General features: G+C 38.5%; 1 protein-coding gene across 1 annotated transcript in view; it reads right to left on the bottom strand.

Annotated features, from left to right (window-relative positions):
• The window catches only part of TTC6 (tetratricopeptide repeat domain 6), a 203,223-nt gene that overhangs the window by 28,489 nt on the left and 149,339 nt on the right, over positions 1-25,395 (bottom strand). The window contains exons 22-25 of the mRNA XM_018065926.1: positions 11,749-11,898; positions 8,888-9,028; positions 7,313-7,426; positions 4,073-4,192 (exon numbers count right to left, since the gene is read on the bottom strand). Coding sequence (XP_017921415.1) covers positions 4,073-4,192; positions 7,313-7,426; positions 8,888-9,028; positions 11,749-11,898 — 525 coding nt within the window. The remainder of the gene's footprint in view (positions 1-4,072; positions 4,193-7,312; positions 7,427-8,887; positions 9,029-11,748; positions 11,899-25,395) is intronic.

Raw genomic sequence — 25,395 nt, 5'->3', positions numbered from 1 at the left:
CCTGTGTTCTTATGAAGGGGACACAACTATCAATTAACTAATACATTTTCAGCTCTCATCCTACTTGATCTCTCTGTTAATCAGTCATTCCCACTAAGAATGTTTCCCTGTGTAGGTTTTCTGACTCTGCTCTCTCTAGGTTCTGCATTTAGCCCTCTTATTATTCAGCCATGTATTTCTTCATTGGTCTGCCTCAGCAATCATCTTTTTTTAATATTCCATATGAATTTTTAAAATTTACACAGGGGAACAACTTTTTTTGCCTTTAATTGCAGGCATATCTTGTTTTATTGAGCTTCGCAGATACTGCACTTACAAATTGGGAAATCTTGCCTCAAACAAGTCTATTGGCACCATTTTTTCCACAGCATTTGTTCAGTTCATGTCTCTGTATCATATTCTGGTAATTCTCATAATATTTCAAACATTTTCATCATTATTGTAGTTGTTATGGTAGTTTGTGATCCTCAATGATCCTTGATGTTACTACTGCAAAAAGATTACAACTAACTGAAGGCTCAGATGATGGTCAACATTTTTTATCAATAAGGTACTTTTTAACTACGATAGGTCCATTTTTAAGACATAACGCTATTGCACACTTAATAGACTACAGCATTGTACAAACATAACTTTTATATGCACTTTTATGTGAAACAAAACAATTAATGGGAGTCACTTTATCGCTATGTTTGCTTTATTGCTGTGTTCTGGAACCAAACCTACAATATCTCCAAGGTAAACCTATCGTGTTTGCAGGGCATGTTTTTTTCCCCAGTCTTTTTACTTTTACCCTTGTTTATCTTATATGTAAAGTCTGTTTCTTGCAGCCAGAATACCACTGGGGCTTTTCAAAAATTCTAATCTAACATCCTCACTATTTCAATTGGGATATTTGGAGAATTTCCATTTAATGTAACTGCTGATAAGGTTGGATTTAGGTCGATCATTTATTGTCTGTTTTCTGCTGGTCTCCTCTGTTTCTGTTCCTTTGTGTTCTCTTTCCAGACTTATCTGGGGTTATTTTAATTTTTTAATATTCCATTTTAATTAATCTACTCTTTTTGACTGCGGAGGTCACATTTGAGAAGAAACCTGGAATAAAAGGTCATGAACCATATACAGATCAATAGGAGGAGTGTTTTCGACATAGGGAATAGCTTGTGTGAGGACCCTGAGGCAGGAAGGGAGCCTGGGATTTCCAAGGTGTAACCTGAGAAGTAACCTGAGTTACTAAGTTACTCAGTTACACAGAGAAGTAACCTGAGTTGAGAAAACGAGAACATTGACAGTGAAGTCAGATCAGCGAGCAGCAGTCAGGCCACTGGGGTCTTGGTTGGAGACAGTCAAGAGTTCAGATTTTGGCCTAAGTGTGATGGGAAGCCCCTGGAGGGTTCTGAGCTAAGGAGTAGCTTGCTCTGCTTTATGTTTTTCAGAGGCATCTCTGGCTGCTGTGTGAACAGCACACAGAAGGACGAGAGCAGAAGCAGAGAGTCCAGATGGAAAGCTACCGCAGGAACCCAGGCAGGGGAAGGTAGAGGCTGGAAGGAGGAGGAGAGCAGGGGTAAAAAAATGAGAAATGACTGAATTCAACATATGTTTTGATGGTAGAGCTGACCACACTGGTTCATGATTTAGACATGGGGCGTGAGAAAAGAGAGAGGTCAAGAATGATTCCCACCAGACCATGAGCTCCTCAAGGACTGGAAATCTGTCTTATTTGTCTCCATATCTTCAATGTCAATGTTAGTACCATGCCTTGTCTGAAGGAATACAGGATTTGGAGAGACCTAAGTTCAAATCTTGTCCCAGTACTTCCTGGTTGACTCAGTTCAGTTCAGTCACTCAGTTGTGTCCGACTCTTTGCGACCCCATGAACCACAGCAGGCCAGGCCTCCCTGTCTATCACCAACTCCCAGAGTCCACCCAAACCCATGTCCATTGAGTCAGTGATGCCATCCAGCCATCTCATCCTCTGTCGTCCCCTTCTCCTCCTGCCTTCAATCTTTCCCAGCATCAAGGTCTTTTCAAATGAATCAGCGCTTCACATCAGGTGGCCAAAGTATTAGAGTTTCAGCTTCAGCATCAGTCCTTCCAATTCAGAAAATGAAGATCATGGCATCTGGTCCCAACACTTCATGGGAAATAGATGGAGAAACAGTGGAAACAGTGTCAAACTTTATTTTGGGGGGGGCTCCAAAATCACTGCAGTTGGTGACTGCAGCCATGAAATTAAGACGCTTACTCCTTGGAAGAAAAGTTATGACCAACCTAGATAGCATATTAAAAAGCAGAGACATTACTTTGTCAACTAAGGTCCATCTAGTCAAGGCTATGGTTGTATGGATGTGAGAGTTGGACTGTGAAGATGGCTGAGTGCCGAAGAATTGATGCTTTTGAACTGTGGTGTTGGAGAAGACTCTTGAGAGTCCCTTGGACTGCAAGGAGATCCAACCAGTCCATTCTGAAGGAGATCAACCCTGGGATTTCTTTGGAAGGAATGATGCTAAAGCTGAAACTCCAGTACTTTGGACACCTCATGTGAAGAGTTGACTCATTGGAAAAGACTTTGATGCTGGGAGGGATTGGGGGCAGGAGGAGAAGGGGATGACAGAGGATGAGATGGCTGGATGGCATCACTGACTCAATGGACATGAATCTGAGTGAACTCCAGGAGTTGGTGATGGACAGGGAGGCCCGGCGTGCTGCGATTCATGGGGTCGCAAGGAGTCGGACATGACTGAGTGACTGAACTGAACTGAACATGGGCCTTGTATTTAATTCTCCAACAGCTGAGGTCTTTTGCTTCCAAACCTCATTTTCCTCACTTTCTCCACCCAACACCATTGCCCAGACTCTCATAGGTTTTTTGCCTATTCCAAAGACATTCTTTAGCTTTCCCTACCTGAAGGAATTCCAAAGGGCACATCTCAAAACCAAAACCTAAGGGAGTTCAACTCTTGAAATTACATTTCACCATAGTATAAATCGGTTTCCCTGGTGGCTCAGTGGTAAAGAATCCACCTGCCAAGCAGGAATCCACCTATCCCATGCCAAGTTCAGTTTCTGGGTCTGGAAGATTCCCTGGGAAGGAGATGGCAACCCCCTCCAGTATTCTTGCTTGAGAAATCTCACGGACAGAAAAGCCTGGTAGGCTGCAGTGCATGCGGTCAGAAAGAGTCAGACACAACTTGTAACTGAGGATGAACACGATTATGTAAACTGCCTCGAATACAGTATCTCAGTTACTTCTTTAATAATAAGTAATTCTGTGGGACAGAATCTCAAAAGATGGCTCCAGAATTTGAAAAATAGTACAAGTTATATTTGGAGGTGAAAAAACAGGAAACATTCCCTTACATAATTGTCTGTTGTGGTTCCTGAGAAACACAGAAGAAAAACTACCATTATGTAATGGCGAACTTCAAATTACTATTTGATTTTTGCCTGTATCTCTTAATTCCTAATTTAACTCTATATAGACAATACAGATAAAAATGAGAACAGTGAACTTTGTTTCATTATTCTATAAAGAAATCCACCTGTTTCTTATCCGTGTATTCCAGATGCTGTCTTCTATTGCAATTCTGAGTGCCTGTTCCCACTAACTTAAAAGCCTATTCCTGGTAACTTATTCTGGGCTGCTGTTCTCTGACCACGTGAAGCAAACATTTATTTTGACATATTTTCAGTGTGGAATGAGGAAAACTATGAACAAGGAAGAGCACTGAGCAGCAAAGTAAATGACACTTAAATCATATTAATTTTTGTCTACAGCTAAGACACCCCCTTAGGAGAGATGATAGTCTTGATATTTCATCAATTTAGAATTTTTTTACATATTATCTATTCATTTGTATTTAAAAAACAAAAAATAAATAAATAAAAAGTAAAAAACACATTTTTGCAAAGATTCTATCATTCAAAGTACTTCATCACAATTCTCACTAAAGTTGAATTATTGTTCATTAATAATGCCATTTCTTATCAAGAAAAACTTTTTCACAGGTTTTCAGAAGTGAACATACAAAATCAAGTGGGTTCATTTTTACAAGTAAACAGAAAGGTTTACCTCTAATGCGAAAATGAACTGTTCTAATTCTGCATAGATGAGTCCACGATTAATGTAGGTGTTCAATGTCACAGTTTCTCCAGCATTAAGAAGAAGCACAATTCCATAATCTGTTAATGCCTAGAAATGAAATAATCACTTACAAGCTAGAGTCAACTCTTTAGAGCATTACTACATTGACCACGGACAAACTAGAGCCTCATAATCAGTTTTTTAATGTGACTTAAAATTTAAGGCTGAAAATAATCATTTGTTAGGTTTAATAGGTCCACTTAATTAAGTACTATGGATGCTGCTACTTTCTAACAAATGGGGTTCACTGTGCTTGTCCTTCACATGCTATCCTAAGCATTTTTATTGCGCATGGATTGAAGGGGGCACACAACACCCTTCTCCAACTCAACAGTTTCACAAAATGACTATTGACATTAAAGCAGAGCACTTGTTAACCTTTTGAAGTTTAACTGCTTTATAGTGTTTTATTGTTTTTGTCACTGAAACCTACATTTTACTGAGGCAGATATTCACTTTGTTCACCATTGTTAAGCCAGTAACTAGCACCATGCCTGCACTTACTAGGCATTTGATAAATTTTTGTTGAGTGAATAAATCATAAAGCAATGAAAACAGATCTTAATAAAACTAACAAATGAGCACTTGCTGGAAAATTACTTCAATATTCTCTCTTTTAAAGATAGTCTAAGCTGAGAATCATCTCAGAGGACCTTTTTATATTTCTTATCTTTTTTTTTTCATTCAATAAATAGGTTTTTACTCTGTACCAGGTACTAGGAGTATCCCAAATATCGGTTGGAGCTGAATCTCTTAACTCTGAACATTTTCCTTCTGAACATTTTGCCCAAAAGAGCCATATGGTTTCATCAGAAAAGGGCCAAATCATATATGCCCATAGCATGTGCTAAATGAAAATGCAAATAAATAGTATTTTACTATTTGCTTAGTTAGTGGTTCTCCTCTAGCGTTTTGTGATGGGGAGCTCGACATCTAAAAGAATTGTACAATTAAACATCCTATATGTATATTGTGAATAACTATAAATAAACACTGACAGGCTGTAAAAATAATTTGTAACACTTGTAAAACAAAACTAGAATGTTTGCAATTTTTCCTATCGTGGAATCACATAATTAAAACCTGTGTATATATCACGATGCCTTAGAAATCTACTAAGTAGCTGAATATATAACAAAAGAGGAAACTAAAGCTTGGAAATGAGATTTCATGAAGGTCACAATGAGCAGGCTTTGTGCTTTGTCTCTGCTATTGTTACTAAACTTTCAGTCTTGGGAAAGTTACTTAACATAAGCCTAAGTTTTCTTATCCACAAAAATGGAATATTAATAACATCATATTGTTATAGAAGTCCACTTTAAAATATTGTTTTTTTAGATTTTTGATATGGACCATTTATTGAATTACAATATTGCTTCTGTTTTATATTTCAGCTTTTTGGCCCCAAGGCATGTGGGATCTTAGCTCCCCAACCAGGGATCAAACCTCCACCTCCTACATTGGAAGGTGAAGTCTTAGCCACTGGACTGCCAGGGAAGTCCTTAAAATATTTTGATTGAATGTTGGTAAAGCAATTAGCCCAGTGCCTGTCACACAATAAGCCCAAAATGGGTGGTAACGGTTACTACTTTAATTAACATAAGGGGGTAGGAACCAGACTTCACCTTTTCTCAGTTTTTATGAAACTGCATCTTGGGAGTACATTTTTTGCACAAAATTACTTGGGTTTGCTTGGTCCTGTTATGGCAGGAATGCTGAGAAACAGGTGGAGGGACACAAAAGGGAGGAGGTGACACTATAAAATGACATCCGGTCCACATGCTGGAGGTCAGATGGCTTCACAAAGCCACCTAAAGACTGTTAACCAGAAGCAAACAAACCTGTGGACGCCGATACAGCTCCCTATTCCCTGTGTGACTTGGATGTGTTTCTAACCTCTCCCCGTTTCCATTTCTTCAACTGTAAAAGGAGGCCATTGGATGAAAAGCATTGGGTACCAGGCCACTCTAAAATAGCCAATATGTTCTTATTCTAGTTAGGTTCCCATTTATATAGATTTTCATTTTCCTTATTCATAGAGCACCAGCTCTGATACCAGTCAGACATAACAAAAATAGTACTTCCCTGCCCAGACCCCGACCATTGTTTGCAAGTTCAGGGTTACCCAGAAAAGGCAGGGGTGGGGGTGGGGAGGAAGCTGTCAAAGATACCTGCTGTGTAGGTTACTCTAATAAATGATCCTTTAATTGGCTCTTAGAATGGTAAAAACAGCCTGTGTTAAAATTAGTTATTCATTTGTCAACATTTCTGGAGGAAACCTGAAAATCCAGTTATTGGCAATTTTATATCCGTTTAGACAGAAACAATATTTCTCAACTTCTTTTTCTTCCATTGGAAATAAATCACTAAATTTCTAAATGTTTTAAACAGATTTAACTTTCCAGGTTTTAAGGAAACTGAGGGAGTGTGTCCACACACAACAGCGGGAACACGATGCAATCTTTTAAAAGAAGGCATCATCAACAATGAAATGATAGAAACAAGGAAGAGGAGATAGGAGGATATCAGAAAAAGCAAGAAATTGGGCAGAATACTAAAAAACTACTGATCTGCTCCCCAGAGAGGAATCTTGATTCAAAAAGGAAAAAACTGACAAGGAAAGACTGGAGAACGGAGTAAGATTCAAAAATATAAAAAGGGGCTTGCACAGGTAGAATCTGAAACAGGATAAATAGAGAAAAAAGGTTTGCTTCAACCATCAGTTAGGCTTCAAAATGGTCTCTGAGCTGGAAACCATCACTCAAAACTGCCTGCTGCATCTGGGCTCTGAGCACTGTAACAAAATACCTCCCCAGGCTATTCTGGTTAATGTTGAGATTGCGAAGCAAACAATGTTGCTAATGATCACTGCTTAAAAATTCTACACACACTTTATCAGTGGAAACATTTTTCTCAAATGAGAAACATGTAACGCGTGTTAATTTACACAGTCCTTAAATGCTTTTATAAGCATTATAAAATTAATTTTCATTTGACATCGCAGAGATTGTATATGAAAATTTGGTAAGCACTAACAAAAAATTAAATTTTCTTTAAAATGGTTCTTTGGCTTCTCAAGTTTTGTATGTATTTCCACAGAAATTATTTTTCTAAAATTGTAACAGAAATAATAAGAAAATATGCTTTAAATATATTTACAAATCTTACCATTTGAAGTTCATTTATCTTGGTGTAACATAATGCTCTGTTATAAAATGCTATATAACTGTTTTTATCCATGTTGATAGCTGTAGTTAAATCTGTAATCGCTAGCTTATAAGTCTACAAAGAAAACATAATTAAGTGAGAAGAGTTCATCATAATGGACTTAAATTTAGTTGTAAAATAAATTATTGATTCTATCGGAGTTTTGGGACTACTCGTTTAATCATTCTGTGTATCATCCGTGAAATTAAGACAATCAAGCTAATCTTTTATAGAATTAATTAAGAAGGTCCCTTGGTAGGAACTGTTATTATAGTTTTTCTCACTCGCAAATAAAATTTAATATACAAACAACTATTATCTTTTTTCCATTGTTGCTATATGTATCTGTGTGCTCGGTTGCTCTGTTGTGTCCGACTTTGCAACTCTGTTGACTATAACCTGCCAGACTCCTCTCTCCGTGAAATTTTTTAGGCAAGAATACTGGAGTGGGTTGCCATTTCCTACTCCAAGGGATCTTCGCTACCAAGGGATCAAACCTGCATCTCCTGCATTGACAGGCAGATTCTTTACCACTAATGCCACCTGGGAAGACCCCTGTTGCTATACAGCAATGGATAAAAGAGAAGCAAGCTAATTCACCCAGCAAACATTCACCAGAGCTGGCTTGCTTCTGTCACTAGCACTATCATATCACATAATTGTCATGTTTTCTACCCACGTTCTCTTTTGCTTCTCTTTGATGCTTCCCTGATAACTTAGACATCCATTTTTATAGACAGTAATTTTCACAGGATTAACAGGTAATGCAAGGTCTTACCTTTGTTTTAAGGTATTATTTGCAAAATATTTCATATGAAATATATACAAAGAAATGTCAGAAAAGAAAAATAGGGAGAAAAAAATATGCCAAGAAGCCTTAGACATCAATAGTATTGCTCACAGTTTTAATTCAGTAATATCCATTTATGAACCATAACCTTTGATTTTGTTCTATGTGTATTATTTAAAATAGTAAAATAAGAAAAATTCAAACAATCCAAATGCCCAACAATAAAGTGGTTAAAATATACTATGATGGAATAGTATGCAGTTGTTAAAACTGGTATTATCTTCAATGATTAAATATAAGAAGCAAGGCACAACACAGATTATTTAAGTAGCACAGTCCCAGTTTTTGGAAGTATATATTTTATTAGGAAAAAAAGACTCAATGAAACACACCAAAATGCTCTCAGGAATTACTATCTGATGGTAGGGAATCAGGTGATTTTAATCTTCTTTATTTCTCATTGTATTTTCCAAATTCTCTATAATAAATACTATTTCCTTAATAAAAATATATAATTAATTCCATTTAAAATATAAATGTCAAAAATAAATACCCCTATTTTACAAAAAATCATTCATTGAAATCCCTTTTGATGTACTGTCAAAGTGCAACACCTTCTATGTAGTTCTGCCTCCATTCCATGGCAATTCTCCTTTCACAGAGAGAAAGGGGAAGTGAGTCCCTCCTTGGCATCCGAACAGCCACACACTCTAAAATATCAGAGGTTAAGGTAGGAAATTCCTTACCCTGCTGTAGTATTTCAGAACTCCTCTGTAGACATAGGCACGCACACTCTGAGGGTAAATTTTGATGGCCTCATTACAACTCAAGATTGCTTTGGAGTATCTGCCTTTCAAACCATAGTAGGCTACTCGACTTAAATATGCCTTTTCAGAGAAAGAGAGGAAGAAAGCAGAAACAGATTATTTCAGTAAAAGCATCAGTTCTGCCAAAATATATATGGTAGTTAGAAAAAATTTATGCCATCCAAAGATGATATAAATCAGACTTTTTGTCATGCTCTTTTATTAAGAAAATTTCAAACTCACAGAATATTGAAAGAATAGTACAGTGAACACCCATACACCTACCACCTGGATTCAATAATTATTAACATTTTGTAATTTTGTTTTTATGTCTGGGGAGGCCTTACAAATAGCAGTGAAAAGAAGAGAAGCGAAAAGCAAAGGAGAAAAGGAAAGATATAAGCATCTGAATGCAGAGTTCCAAAGAACAGCAAAAAGAGATAAGAAAGCCTTCTTCAGCGATCAATGCAAAGAAACAGAGGAAAACAACAGAATGGGAAAGACTAGAGATCTTTTCGAGAAAATTAGAGATACCAAGGGAACATTTCATGCAAAGATGGGCTTGATAAAGGACAGAAATGGTATGGACCTAACAGAAGCAGAAGATATTAAGAAGAGGTGGCAAGAATACACAGAAGAACTGTACAAAAAAGATATTCACGACCCACATAATCACGATGGTGTGATCACTCATCTAGAGCCAGACATCCTGGAATGTGAAGTCAAGTGGGCCTTAGAAAGCATTACTATGAACAAAGCTAGTGGAGGTGATGGAATTCCAGTTGAGCTATTTCAAATCCTGAAAGATGATGCTGTGAAAGTGCTGCACTTAATATGCCAGCAAATTTGGAAAACTCAGCAGTGGCCACAGGGCTGGAAAAGGTCAGTTTTCATTCCAATCCCAAAGAAAGGCAATGCCAAAGAATGCTCAAACTACCACACAATTGTACTCATCTCACATGCTAGTAAAGTAATGCTCAAAATTCTCCAAGCCAGGCTTCAGCAATACATGAAAAGTGAACTTCCTGATGTTCAAGCTGGTTTTAGAAAAGGCAGAGGAACCAGAGATCAAACTGCCAACATCCACTGGATCATGGAAAAAGCAAGAGACTTCCAGTAAAACATCTATTTCTGCTTATTGACTATGCCAAAGCCTTTGACTGTGTGGATCACAAGAAACTGCGGAAAATTCTGAAAGAGATGGGAATACTAGACCACTTGACCTGCCTCTTGAGAAATCTGTATGCAGGTCAGGAAGCAATAGTTAGAACTGGACATGGAACAACAGACTGGTTCCAAATAGGAAAAGGAGTACGTCAAGGCTGTATATTGTCACCCTGCTTATTTAACTTCTATGCAGAGTACATCATGAGAAACGCTGGACTGGAAGAAACACAAGCTAGAATCAAGATTGCCGGGAGAAATATCAATAACCTCAGATATGCAGATGACACCACCCTTATGGCAGAAAGTGAAGAGGAACTAAAAAGCCCCTTGATGAAGTGAAAGAGGAGAGTGAAAAAGTTGGCTTAAAGCTCAACATTCAGAAAACGAAGATCATGGCATCCGGTTCCATCACTTCATGGGAATAGATGAGGAAACAGTGAAAACAGTGTCAAACTCTATTTTTGGGGGCTCCAAAATCACTGCAGATGGTGCCTGCAGCCATGAAATTAAAAGACGCTTACTCCTTGGAAGAAAAGTGATGACCAACCTAGATAGTATATTCAAAAGCAGAGACATTACTTTGCCAACTAAGGTCCATCTATTCCAGGCTATGGTTTTTCCAGTGGTCATGTATGGATGTGAGAGTTGGACTATGAAGAAGGCTGAGCACCGAAGAATTGATGCTTTTGAACTGTGGTGTTGGAGAAGACTCTTGAGAGTCCCTTGGACTGCAAGGAGATCCAACCAGTCCATTCTGAAGGAGATCAGCCCTGGGATTTCATTGGAAGGAATGATGATAAAGCTGAAACTCCAGTACTTTGGCCACCTCATGTGAAGAGTTTACTGATTGGAAAAGATTCTGATGCTGGGAGGGACTGGAGGCAGGAGGAGAAGGGGACGACAGAGGATGAGATGGCTGGATGGCATCAATGACTCGATGGACGTGAGTCTGAGTGAACTCCGGGAGTTGGTGATGGACAGGGAGGCCCGGCGTGCTGCAATTCATGGGGTCGCAAAGAGTTGGACACTACTGAGCGACTGAACTGAACTGAATTTTTTCTGAACAATTTGAAAATAAGTTGTAGACATTTTAAAAATTCACCCCAAGTCTTTAAGTATACATCTCCTTTGAAGATGACATTCTCCTACACAACCACGTTACCACTGTATATCTAAAAAAATTAATAGTATTTCCCTAAAATCAACTGATATTTCATTCATATTCAAATTTCATAAACTTTAAAAATCAAGATCCAATGGAGTTTCATCTATTGGATTTTATATTGTCTCTATGGTCCCTTAAAAGGCAGGATACAATGTAACAGCAAAGCAAGAAGTAAATACATTTACTTATATAATATAGTATATAAAATTATAATGACTAATAGGTACATTAAAATATTAACAAATTTATATATGTTAAAATTCACAAAGCACTTTTACCTATATAATATCCCTGTTGGAAATCATATTTCCAGTTCAACGGAAAATATAGATAATATATAGATTATTTAAACAGCTGAAAAGTAGATAAAAGTAACTGTTGCTAACTAATAACAGTAACGCTTAAAGATTTGATAGTCTTAACAAATTTAACACACTCTCCAAACCAGAGCAATCACCCATTTAAATACCTGGTAATGTTTAGGATCAAGGGTAATCGCACGATTGAAATCCAGGATCGAGCCATTCTTATGGAGTTTGACTTTACAAAGACCGCGGTGATAAAAGCTTTCTGCAAAATCAGGATTTGCTTTCACAGCTTTTGTAAAAGAATCATAAGCCTAAAAGAGCATATGGGTAAAAAGCAAATCATTCAGTGAATAGAATACATTAATTAAAAAGTTAATACATTACAGTATATAACTATTATTTAAAAGTTTTTATTTTTTGGTCATTTTAAATATGCTTTTCCCAGTGAACTTTGTGGAGCCAAAAAATATGAATGACCCAGGTTTATTATAATTTATAGGTTCCCTTATTCACAGACTAATGTCTACATAATTCATGTTGTTACAATACTTTTGAAGGGGTAATTTTTTAAATTTATGTATGTATTTATTTGGCTGTACTGGGTCTTAGCTGTGGTATGCAGGATCTTTAGTTGTAGCATGTGGGATCTAGATTCCTGACCAGGGATCAAACCAGGCCACCCTGCATTGGGAGCACTGAGTCTTAGCCACTGAGTCACCAGGGAAGACCTTCAGTTCAGTTCAGTTCAGTCACTCAGTCTTGTCTGACTCTTTGAGACCCCATGAATTGCAGCACGCCAGGCCTCCCTGTCCATCACCAACTCCTGGAGTTCACTCAGACTCACGTCCATTGAGTCAGTGATGCCATCCAGCCATCTCATCCTCTGTCATCCCCTTCTCCTCCTGCCCTCAATCCCTCCCAGCATCAGAGTCTTTTCCAGTGAGTCAACTCTTCACATGAGGTAGCCAAAGTACTGGAGTTTCAGCTTTAGCATCATTCCTTCCAAAGAAATCCAGGGCTGATCTCCTTCAGAATGGACTGGTTGGATCTCCTTGCAGTCCAAGGGACTCTCAAGAGTCTTCTCCAACACCACAGTTCAAAAGCATCAATTCTTCAGTGCTCAGCTTTCTTCACAGTCCAACTTTCACATCCATACATGACTACAGGAAAAACCATAGCCTTGACTAACGGACCTTAGTCGGCAAAGTAATGTCTCTACTTTTGACCGTAACAGGACTTTAATCATTATGTGTCTTATCGTGTTTCTTCAAAGAAATCACAATTAGTATTTATTATTTCCCATGAGGACCAGTAGATAGTTACAAAATTTCAAAACAAAAGAACTCCAGAGTTTTTCCTAACATTGTAAAGCAAAATTAGGTTAATTAATCTCATATATATTGTAATTTCTTAATGGAAAACTAATCAAGTGCAATTCTCTTTTAAAGTTATGAAGATACAGGTCTCAGACACCATCTAACCCTATGAATATAAGGACTGGAATGATGTGTGGGTGTGTCAGTCTGTGTGTCTATGTAGTTGTGAAATATCCAAAAAGAGCTAATGATATGTTATTTACATATTTATCATATCTGTGAAAATTTTGAAAAGGAAAATTGTTTAAAATAGTCAAATATTATTCGGTTGGTACAAACATAATGTTGGTTTTTGCAATGTTGAAATTTGCCATTTGATATTGGAATACATTCTTAAATAAATGTGATTACATTATGTTATTTTAATATACATTTTTCACTTTATGTTTTTTTGCTAATGATTTATTGCTGTTTATTTTATGTTTATTTTAGATTATGGAAATGATGTTAGACAAAAACCAAATTTGAGCGATTTTCTTTTAATTTTTATTTTTACTTTATTTTGCTTTAAATACTGCATTGGTTTCGCCATACACTGACATGAATCAGCCACTGGTGTACATGAGTTCCCAATCCTGAACTCCCCTCCCACCTCCCACTCCATACCATCTCTCTGGATCATCCCTGTGGACCAGCCCCAGGCATCCTGTATCCTGTATTGAACATAGACTGGCGATTCCTTTCTTACATGATAGTATACATGTTTCACTGCCAATCTCCCAAATAATCCCACCCTCTCCCTCTCCCACAGAGTCAAAAAGTCCGTTCTATACATCTGTGTCTCTTTTGCTATCTCACATACAGGGTTATCATTACCATCTTTCTAAATTCCATATATATGTGTTAGTATACTGTATTGGTGTTTTTCTTTCTGGCTTATTTCACTCTGTATAATTGGCTCCAGTTTCATCCACCTCATTAGAACTGATTCAAATGTATTCTTTTTAATGGCTGAGTAATACTCCATTGTGTATATGTACCACAGCTTTCTTATCCATTCATCTGCTGATGGACATCTAGGTTGCTTCCATGTCCTGGCTATTATAAACAGTGCTGCAATGAACATTGGGGTACATGTGTCTCTTTCAATTCTGGTTTCCTCGGTGTGTATGCCCAGCAATGGGATTGCTGGGTCATAAGGCAGTTCTATTTCCAGTTTTTTAAGGAATCTCCACACTGTTCTCCATAGTGGCTGTACTAGTTTGCATTCCCACCAACAGTGTTAGAGGGTTTCCTTTTCTCCACACCCTCTCCAGCATTTATTGCTTGTAGACTTTTGGATCGCAGCCATTCTGACTGGAGTGAAATGGTACCTCACTGTGGTTTTTATGTGCATTTCTCTGATAATGAGTGATGTTGAGCATCTTTTCATGTGTTTGTTGGCCATCCGTATGTCTTCTTTGGAGAAATGTCTATTTAGTTCTTTGACCCATTTTTTGATTGGGTCATTTATTTTTCTGGCATTGAGCTGCAGGAGTTGCTTGTATATTTTTGAGATTAGTTGTTTGTTAGTTGCTTCATTTGCTATTATTTTCTCCCATTCCAAATGCTGTCTTTCACCTTGTTTATAGTTTCCTTTGTTGTGCAGAACTTCTAAGTTTAATTAGGTCCCATTTGTTTATTTTTGCTTTTATTTCCAATATTCTGGGAGATGGATCATAGAGGATTCTGCTGTGATTTATGTCAGAGTGTTTTGCCTATGTTCTCCTCTAGGAGTTTTATAGTTTCTGGTCTTACGTTTAGATCTTTAATCCATTTTGAGTTTATTTTTGTGTGTGGTGTTAGAAAGTGTTCTAGTTTCATTCTTTTACAAGTGGTTGACCAGTTTTCCCAGCACCACTTGTTAAAGAGACTGTCTTTAATCCATTGTATATTCTTGCCTCCTTTGTCGAAGATAAGGTTGTCCATAGGTGTGTGGATTTATCTCTGGGCTTTCTATTTTGTTCCATTGATCTATATTTCTGTCTTTGTGCCAGTACCATACTGTCTTGATGACTGTGGCTTTGTAGTAGAGCCTGAAGTCAGGCAGGTTGATTCCTCCAGTTCCATTCTTCTTTCTCAAGACTGCTTTGGCTATTCGAGGTTTTTTGTATTTCCATACAAATTGTGAAATTATTGGTTCTAGCTCTGTGAAAAATACCGCTGGTAGCTTGATAGGGATTGCATTGAATCTGTAGATTGCTTTGGGTAGTATACTCGTTTTCACTATATTGATTCTTCCGATCCATGAACGTGGTATATTTCTCCATCTATTAGTGTCCTCTTTATTTCTTTCATCAGCGTTTCATAATTTTCTATATATAGGTCTTTAGTTTCTTTAGGTAGATATATTCCCAAGTATTTTATTCTTTTCATTGCAATGGTGAATGGAATTGTTTCCTTAATTTCTTTTTCTACTTTCTCATTATTAGTATATAGGAATGCAAGGGATTTCTGTGTGTTGATTTTATATCCTGCAACTTTACTATATTCATTGACTAGCTCTAGTAATTTTCTGGTGGAGTCTTTAGGGTTTTCTATGTAGAGGATCATGTCATCTGCAAACAGTGAGAGTTTTATGTCTTCTTTTCCAATTTGGATTCCTTTTATTTCTTTTTTCTGCTCTGATTGCTGTGGCCAAAACTTCCAGAACTATGTTGAATAGTAGTGGTGAAAGTGGGCACCCTTGTCTTGTTCCTGACTTTAGGGGAAATGCTTTCAATTTTTCACCATTGAGGAAAATGTTTGCTGTGGGTTTGTCATAGATAGCTTTTATTATGTTGAGGTATGTTCCTTCTATTCCTGCTTTCCGGAGAGCTTTTATCATAAATGGATGTTGAATTTTGTCAAAGGCTTTCTCTGCATCTATTGAGATAATCATATGGCTTTTATTTTTCAGTTTGTTAATGTGGTGAATTACATTGATTGGTTTGCGGATATTGAAGAATCCTTGCATCCCTGGGATAAAACCCACTTGGTCATGGTGTAGCATCTTTTCAATGTGTTGTTGGATTCTGATTGCTAGAATTTTGTTAAGGATTTTTGCATCTATGTTCATCAGTGATATTGGCCTGTAGTTTTCTTTTTTTGTGGCATCTTCGTCAGGTTTTGGTATTAGGGTGATGGTGGCCTCATAGAATGAGTTTGAAAGTTTACCTTCCTCTGCAATTTTCTGGAAGAGTTTGAGTAGGATCGGTGTTAGCTCTTCTCAAAATTTTTGGTAGAGTTCAGCTGTCAAGCCGTCTAGACCTGGGCTTTTGTTTGCCGGAAGATTTCTGATTACAGTTTCAATTTCCATGCTTGTGATGGGTCTGTTAAGATTTTCTATTTCTTCCTGGTTCAGTTTTGGAAAGTTGTACTTTTCTAAGAATTTGTCCATTTCTTCCACGTTGTCCATTTTATTGGCATATAATTGCTGATAGTAGTCTCTTATGATCCTTTGTATTTCTGTGTTGTCTGTTGTGATCTCTCCATTTTCATTTCTAATTCTATTGATTTGATTTTTCTCCCTTTATTTCTTGATGAGTCTGGCTAATGGTTTGTCAATTTTATTTATCCTTTCAAAGAACCAGCTTTTGGCTTTGTTGATTTTTGCTATGGTCTCTTGTGTATCTTTTGCATTTATTTCTGCCCTAATTATTTCTTTGCTTTTACTAACCCTGGGGTTATCCACTTCATTTCTAATTGCTTTAGGTGTAGAGTTAGGTTACTTATTTGACTTTTTTCTTGTTTCTTGAGGTATGCCTGTAATGCTATGAACTTTCCCCTTAGCACTGCTTTTATAGTGTCCCACAGGTTTTGGGTTGTTGTGTTTTCATTTTCATTTGTTTCTATGCATAATTTCTTTTTTGATTTCTTCTGTGATTGGTTGGTTATTCAGAAGCGTGTTGTTCAGCCTCCATATGTTGGAATTTTTAATAGTTTTTCTCCTGTAATTGAGATCTAATCTTATTGCATTATGGTCAGAAAAGATGCTTGGAATGATTTCAATTTTTTTGAATTTACCAAGGCTAGATTTATGGCCCAGGATGTGATCTATCCTGGAGAAGGTTCCGTGAGCACTTGAGAAAAAGGTGAAATTCATTGTTTTGGGGTGAAATGTCCTATAGATATCAATTAGGTCTAACTGGCCTATTGTATCATTTAAAGGTTGCGTGTCTTTGTTAATTTTCTGTTTAGTTGATCTGTCCATAGGTGTGAGTGGGGTATTAAAGTCTCCCACTATTATTGTGTTATTGTTAATTTCCCCTTTCATACTTGTTAGCATTTGTCTTACATATTGCGGTGCTCCTATGTTGGGTGCATATATATTTATAATTGTTATATCTTCTTCTTGGATTCATCCTTTGATCATTATGTAGTGTCCTTCTTTGTCTCTTTCACAGCCTTAAAGTCTATTTTATCTGATATGAGTATTGCTACTCCTGCTTTCTTTTGGTCTCTATTTGCGTGGAATATCTTTTTCCAGCCCTTCACTTTCAGTCTGTATGTGTCCCTTGTTTTGAGATGGGTCTCTTGTAGACAACATATATAGGGATCTTGTTTTTGTATCCATTCAGCCAGTCTTTGTCTTTTGGTTGGGGCATTCGACCCATTTACATTTAAGGTAATTATTGATAAGTACGATCCTGTTGCCGTTTACTTTATTGTTTTAGGTTCGGGTTTATACGCTCTTTTTGTGTTTCCTGTCTAGAGAATATCCTTTAGCATTTGTTGGAGAGCTGGTTTGTTGGTGCTGAATTCTCTCAGCTTTTGCTGGTCTGGAAAGCTTTTGATTTCTCTTTCATATTTGAATGAGATCCTTGCTGGGTACAGTAATCTGGGCTGTAGGTTATTTTCTTTCATCACTTTAAGTATGTCTTGCCATTCCCTCCTGGCCTGAAGCGTTTCTGTTGAAAGATCAGCTGTTATCCTTACGGGAATCCCCTTGTGTGTTATTTGTTGTTTTTCCCTTGCTGCTTTTAATATTTGTTCTTTGTGTTTGATCTTTGCTAATTTGATTAATATGTGTCTTGGGGTGTTTTGCCTTTATCCTGTTTGGGACTCTCTGGGTTTCTTGGACTTGGGTGATTATTTCCTTCCCCATTTTAGGGAAGTTTTCAACTATTATGTCCTCAAGTATTTTCTCATGGTCTTTCTTTTGGTCTTCTTCTTCTGGGACTCCTATAATTCAAATGTTGGAGCGTTTCATATTGTCCTGGAGGTCTCTGAGATTGTTCTCATTTCTTTTAATTCATTTTTCTTTTTTCCTCTCTGATTCATTTATTTCTACCATTCTATCTTCTATTTCACTAATCCTATCTTCTGCCTCTGATATGCTACTATTGGTTGCCTCTAGAGTGTTTCTGATCTCATTTATTGCATTATTCATTATATATTGACTCTCTTTTATTTCTTCTAGGTCCTTATGAAACCTTTCTTGCATCTTCTCAATCCTTGTCTCCAGGGTATTTATCTGTGATTTCATTTTAATGTCAAGATTTTGGATCATTTTCACTATCATTATTCAGAATTCTTTCTCAGGTAGATTCCCTATCTCTTCCTCTTTTGTTTGGTTTGGTGGGCATTTCTCCTGTTCCTTTACCTGCTGGGTATTCCTCTGTCTCATCATCTTGGTTATATTACTGTGTTTGGGGTGGCCTTTCTGTATTCTGGGAATTTGTGGAGTTCTCTTTATTATGGTTTTTCCTCACTGTGGTTGGGGTTGTATCAGTGGCTTGTCAAGGTTTCTTGGTTAGGGAAGCTTGTGTCAGAGTTCTGGTGGGTAGAGCTGGATTTCTTTTCTCTGGAGTGCAATGAAGTGTCCAGTAATGAGTTATGAGACGTCCATGGTTTTGCAGTAACTTGAGCTGCCTGTATATTGAAGCTCAGGGTGTGTTCCTGTGTTGCTGGAGAATTTGCGTGGTATGTCTTCCTCTGGATTTTGTTGGCCCTTGGGTGATGGCTTGGTTTCAGTGTAGGTATGGAGGCATTTGATGAGCTCCTATCGATTAACGTTCCCTGGATTCAGGAGTTCTCTGATGTTCTCAGGATTTGGACTTAAGCCTCCTGCTTCTGGTTTTCAGTTTTATTTTTACAGTAGCCTCAAGACTTCTCCATCGGGTGGCTCAGGACTGACAGCATCTTCAGAAGTCCACCATGCACCTTTCCTCTGTTAGGTTTGGTCCTCATGAGTGGTCACCACTCCTATACTGGGCTGCCCTCACCCATCCTCACAGCCTGGCTGCTCTGACTCCTCCTGCAATCTGAGCGATTTTCTTATTGGAGTTCAAAATAGGTCATTAAGCAGCGGAGACAACTCACAACATCAACAATGCTTTTGGCCAAAGAACTGCTAATGAATGTACAACACAGTGGTGGTTCAAAAAGTTTTGCAAAGGAGACAAGAGACTTGAGGATGAGGAGCACAGTGGCTGGCCATTGGAAGTTGATAATGAAAACTGAGAACCATCATCAAAGATGATCCTGTTACAACTACATGAGAAGTTGCCAAAGAACTCAACGTCAACCATTCTACAGTCATTCTTCATTTGAAGCAAATTGGAAAAAAGGTGAAAAAGTTTGATAAGTGGGTGTCTCATGAGCTGACTGGAAATCAAAAACATTGTTGTTCTGAAGTGTCATCTTCCTTTTATTCTACACAACAACGAACCATTTCTCAATCAGATTGTGACAAAAAGTAGACTTTATACAACTGGCAATGACTTGTTCAGTGGGTGGACAAAGAAGGTCCAAAGCACTTCCCAAAGCCAAACTTGCACCAAAAGAAGGTCATGCTCACTGTTTGGTGTTCCGCTGCTGGTCTGATCCACTACAGCTTTTTGAATCCCAGTGAAACCATTATATCTGATAAGTATGCTCAGCAAATCAATGAGATGCACCGAAAACTGCAACACCTACAGCTAGCATCAGTCAACAGAAAGGGCCCAATTTTTCTCCATAACAGTGCCCAACTGCATGTTGCACAACCAATGCTTCAAAAGTCGAACAAGTTGCACTACGAAGTTTTGCCTCGTCCACCATATTCACTTGACCTCTTGCCAACCAACTACCACTTCTTCAGTCATCTTGACAACTTTTTAAAGGGAAAACACTTCCACAACCATTAGGATGCAGAAAATGCTTTCCAAGAGTTCATCAAATCCTGAAGCACAGATTTTTACACTACAGGAATAAATAAACTTATTTCTTGTTGGCAAAAATATGTTGATTATAATGGTTCCTATTTTGATTAATAAAGATGTGTTTGATAAGGAACCCAAAGCTGGGGTTCTGTGACAACCTAGAGGGGTAGGATGGGGAAAGAGGTGAGAGAGAGGTTTAAGAGTGAGGGGACAGATATATACCTATGGCCAATTCATGTTGATGTATGGCAGAAACTGTCACAATGTTGTAGAGTAATTATCCTCCAATTAAAAATAAAATTAAATTTAAAAAAATAAGGATTTGTTTGAGCCTAGCTAATAATGATTTAAAGTTCAAGGTCCAAAACTGCAATTACTTTTCCACCAACCTAATAGATAAATACTTAATAATTGAATAAACTGGTTTTCAATGAACCTGGCCATCTTAACAGCCAGTTTTCTCTGATTTTAATTGTTCAGTTGTCAATATGGGAAATCAGTGTCCTAATCATTTTCCATTTATCCTGCATGACATTGATGTACTCAATGTACTGACAATGTGATAAGTAAATTTATACTAAGTGATGAAATTATTTTGCTATAATAATTTCTTACAGTTAGATTTATTGTTTTGGTGGGAAACATGTCTTTAGAATATTGTCAACAAACAAGCATTAATAAAATGTGTTGAATAAATAAAACAACATAGTAGGTTTTACAGTGTGCAGACTGACTATAGTAAGCCAAGCTTTACCAGAAGCTTTGGTCTAGTCCCTCACTGCTTAGGTGGCCTTTGGAAATGAAACTGAATGTAAGGAAACAATTTCTAAAACCGTGAAAAACTTATATGCCTAAATACACAAAATACCAGTTGTAAGTTGCCTTCCTCCATGTAACATAGACCCAAGTGATACAGACAGTCTGCTGAAGCTGCTAAGGAACTCGGTCCTTTATCAGAATAAGAAATGAGATCCAACGCCTTTTTAAACATTCTCATGGCTTCCTATAATGATTTTAAAAAAGAGAGAGTGAGGGAAGGTAATGTTTCTCTATAATATTTATTTAACATGACAGCCTACATAATAAAGGGAATCCTGAGTACACAGCCTTACTCTCATTTCACATGAGGACACACAGATCTAGTAAAGACATGGATCTTGTCAGTGCATGGCGAGAGGACCCAGGTGGGGAGTCTGACCTACCCACGTGCCTTGCCTATAAGCAGGTATATCAGTAGGCTTACACAAATGGACTTTTGGAACTGTAATTTCTAAATTCTTTTCTTTTTTTGTGAAAATTTATGTGAGTTTAATCTATGAAAAAGAGAGCCATACAAGACTAATTTCTAATTCTAAAGGGCATTTTCTCATAGTCTTCAATCAGACTTCAATTTATAGACCCGTTTATGACCAGTTGCCTAGTAAGTCTCCTGAAGGGAATGCTGGCCAGCTGTTATGTAGTAAAAGTTCTCTACTGACAATCTCTGAGGCGGTTTTAATCACCCTTTATTTCATTCTGCTGTGCTCTCAAGGGAGTTCCATTGACATGAGAGAATAAACTAACATCAAAAATTACCCATTTAAACTATTCCACCAAAAGAGTTAAAATTCATTAATGAAAAAAATTCAATTTCCCAGATAAAGACAGCTTTTCATAATTAGTGACTCTCTGTATTAACCTATACAGAAATGCAGATGCTTGACTCTTTAGCCCACTTAATGACATGAAATTGCTAAAGAAACGATGAGGTTTAACTTGGATATGCAGTGTCCTGTGTGCCCATCATTGGTTTCTGCAATATATTTACAGTCCATCTCATCATTCAGTGGCTCAGCTGATAAAGAATCTGCCTGCAAAGAGGGAAGACCTGGGTTCGATCCCTGGGTTGGGAAGATCCCCTGGAGAAGGTAACAGCTATCCACTCCAGTATTCTGGCCTGGAGAATTCCATGGACCGTATAGTTCATGGGGTTGTAAAGAGTCGGACATGACTGAGAGACTCACTTTCAACATTAAAAGCAAGACCTTGCGACAGAAAAAACACCAATCAACTTCGCAGTTTCCCTCCTTTTTAATTTTCAAAGTCCCTCTATCTTCTTCATTTCCATCTCTTTCTCTCCTGCCTTTGGATGGTTTCCTTTCTTCTTCTCAGAGCTAACTCCTTAAGCTGTGCCTTTGACCCCAACTCCATCCCCACAGAAGCCTGCTAGTTCCTTCCACTTCTGAATCTCTGCCCCTTCACTGTCTCCTTGACCCCCTACAGTCTTCCATCACATTTACTTTAAAATGAACGCATCTTCACTTCCTCCTGCTTTCTCCTTCAGCTGATGTCTCACCTCTCTTTCCTTCACTACTATTGAAAGTAGTGGTCATCCTTGCGAGGTTTACCAGGAAGGCCTATTTACATTCTAAACACAATACTGAGGGGGGCGGTCCTAAGATGGTGGAGGAATAGGATGGGGAGAGCACTTTCTCCCACACAAATTCATCAAAAGAACATTTCAACACTGAGTAAATTCCACAAAACAACTTCTGAATGCCAGCAGAGGACATCAGGCACCCAGAAAAGCAGCTCATTGTCTTTGAAGACAGGTAGGAAAAAATCTAAAAGACAACAGGAGACTAAAGAAGTAGGGAGGGAGCTTAGTTCCAGGAAGGGAGACTTAAAAAGAAAGAAGTTTCCAAATACCAGGAAATATTCTCACTGCTGAGTCTCTGGCGAGCCTTGGAAGCACAGAGGGCAACATAACAGGGAGGAAAAATAAATAAATAAATAAACCCCACAGATTACGAGCCCAACAGTAACTCCCCCAGTGGAGAAGCAGCACAGATGCCTGCATCCGCCACTAGCAAGCTGGGGCTGGGCAGGGAGGTGCAGGCTGCATTGCTTTACAAGGATCGGGCCCAAATGCCCCGTATGCCCTGAGTGTAACCAGAGTGAGCTAACTTGGGCTAGCAAACCAGGCTGTGGGATAGCTACCACGCAAAAAGCTCTAACATAAGACACCGCCAGGACCTTGCACAGAACAAAGGATGGAACAAAATTAGCCGGCTGCAGACCATCCCCCTCCGGTGACAGGCAGCCAGAGTCAGAAGGGCCAGAAGGGGGCAACGACAGCCCCAGAGAGACATTACCTACGAAACTGCAAACAGGCTTCTTTGCTAACTAAGACTTCTTGGGGTTCTGGACAGTCATCATCCGCCTGAGAAAGTACACCAGCTGTACACCCAGAAAACTGAGTAGCAAGGATGGGAGAGGCGGTAAGTCGCAGTGACCGCACTCGCCAAACACCTGAGCTACTCGGACCTGGGAAGGGCACAAAACACAGTCCCAACCAGTCTGCGCCTCTGGGGGCTACCTGAGTGCCTGAGCCTGAGTGGCTTAGACCTGGGAGGTGCATCCAGCCCAGGGCTGGCCTCAGACGGTTCCCAGTGGAGCAATCTAGAGCCTGATCTGTGTGTGCCGTGAGCAGGGGCAGGCCCAGCGTGGCTGGGACACTGCGAGCACTCACCAGTGTTATTTGTTTGCAGCATCCCTCCCTCCCCACAGTGCAACTGAACAAGTGAGCCTAAAAAAAACTGTCCACCACCGCCCCCCTTGTGTCAGGGCAGAAATCGGACACTGAAGAGACCAGCAAATAGAAGAAGCTAAAACAGAGGGAACCGCCTTTGAAGTGACAGGTGCAATAGATTAAAATCCTGTCATTAGTACCCACTACATAGGAAAGGGCCTATAGATCTTGAGAAATATAAGCCAGACCAAGGAACTATCCAAAAATGAACTGACCCCACACTGCCCACAACACCACCAGAGAAAGTCCTAGATATATCTTTACCATTTTTACAATCATTCTTTTTTTTTTGATGTTTGTTTTTTCTTCCTTTTCTTTTTTTAACACTTTTTAAGTCCTCTATTTCTCCTTTAGTTTTCATTTTTATAACCTACTATTACTTTCCTCCCCCCCAAAAAAGACCCTATTTTTAAAGCAAACTTCGTATATATTTTTTTATTTTATTTTTTATTACCTTTTTAAATAATTCTTGTGACTTTGTTTTTTTCTTTTCCTTTTTTCTTCTTCTTGTTCTATTTTTTAATATTGTATTTTTGAAAATACAATCTCTACTCTAGATTTTTAATCCTTGCTTTTTGGTATTTGTTATCAATTTTATACCTTCAAAAACACAATCTTCAGTACCCATTTATACTTGAGAGCGAGATTACTGGCCTGACTCCTCTCTCCTCCTTTGGGCTCTCCTTTTTCTCCACTAGATCGCCCCTGATTCCTCCCTCCCCCTTTTCTTCTCTACCCAACTCTGCGAATCTCTGTGTGTTCCAGACAGTGGAGAACTCTTAGGAAACTGACTACTGGCTGGATCTGTCTCTCTCCTTTTCATTCCCCTCTTTTATACTCCTGACCACCTTTGTCTCCATCCTCCCTCTCCTCCTCTCTGTATAATTCTGTGAACATCTCTGAGTGGTCCAGACTGTGGAGTACTCATAAGGAAGTGATTACTGGCTAGCTAGCTCTCTCCTCTTTTGATCCCACCTCATCTCATTCAGGTCACCTCCAACTACCCCTCCCTCTTTTCTTCTCCATGTAACTCTGTGAACCTCTCTGGGTGTCCGTCAATGTGGAGAAACTTTTCATCTTTAACCTAGATGGTTTATCAATGGTGCGATATAGAAGGGGAAGTCTTGAGACAACTGTAAAAATAAAACTGAAAACCAGAAGCAGGAGGCTTAAGTCCAAATCCTGAGAACATCAGAGAACTCCTGACTCCAAGGAACATTAATCGATAGGAGCTCATCAAATGCCTCCATACCTACACTGAAACCAAGCCATCACCCAAGGGCCAAAAAGTTAAAGAGCAATACATACAACGCAAATTCTCCAGCAACTCAGGAACACAGCCCTGAGCTTCAATATACAGGCAACTCAAAACCAAAACCACTGACATCTCATAACTCATTACTGGACACGTCATTGCACTCCAGAGAGAAGAAATCCAGCTCTACCCATCAGAACACTGACACAAGCTTCCCTAACCAAGAAACCTTGACAAGCCACTGATACAAACCCACCCATGGTGAGGAAACTCCACAATAAAGAGAACTCCACAAATTCCCAGAACACAGAAAGGCCACCCCAAACACAGTAATATAACCAAGATGAAGAGACAGAGGAATACCCAGCAGGTAAAGGAACAGGAGAAATGCCCACCAAACCAAACAAAAGAGGAGGAGATAGGGATCTACCAGACAAAGAATTCCAAATAATGATAGTGAAAATGATCCAAAATTTTGACATCAAAATGGAATCACAGATAAA

Source organism: Capra hircus, chromosome 21 (assembly GCF_001704415.2).
Source record: "Capra hircus breed San Clemente chromosome 21, ASM170441v1, whole genome shotgun sequence".
In the NCBI taxonomy this organism is placed as follows: Eukaryota; Metazoa; Chordata; class Mammalia; order Artiodactyla; family Bovidae; genus Capra; species Capra hircus.
The sequence above is the reverse complement of the archived record's forward strand: the minus strand, read 5'-3'. Positions and strand labels throughout refer to the sequence as shown.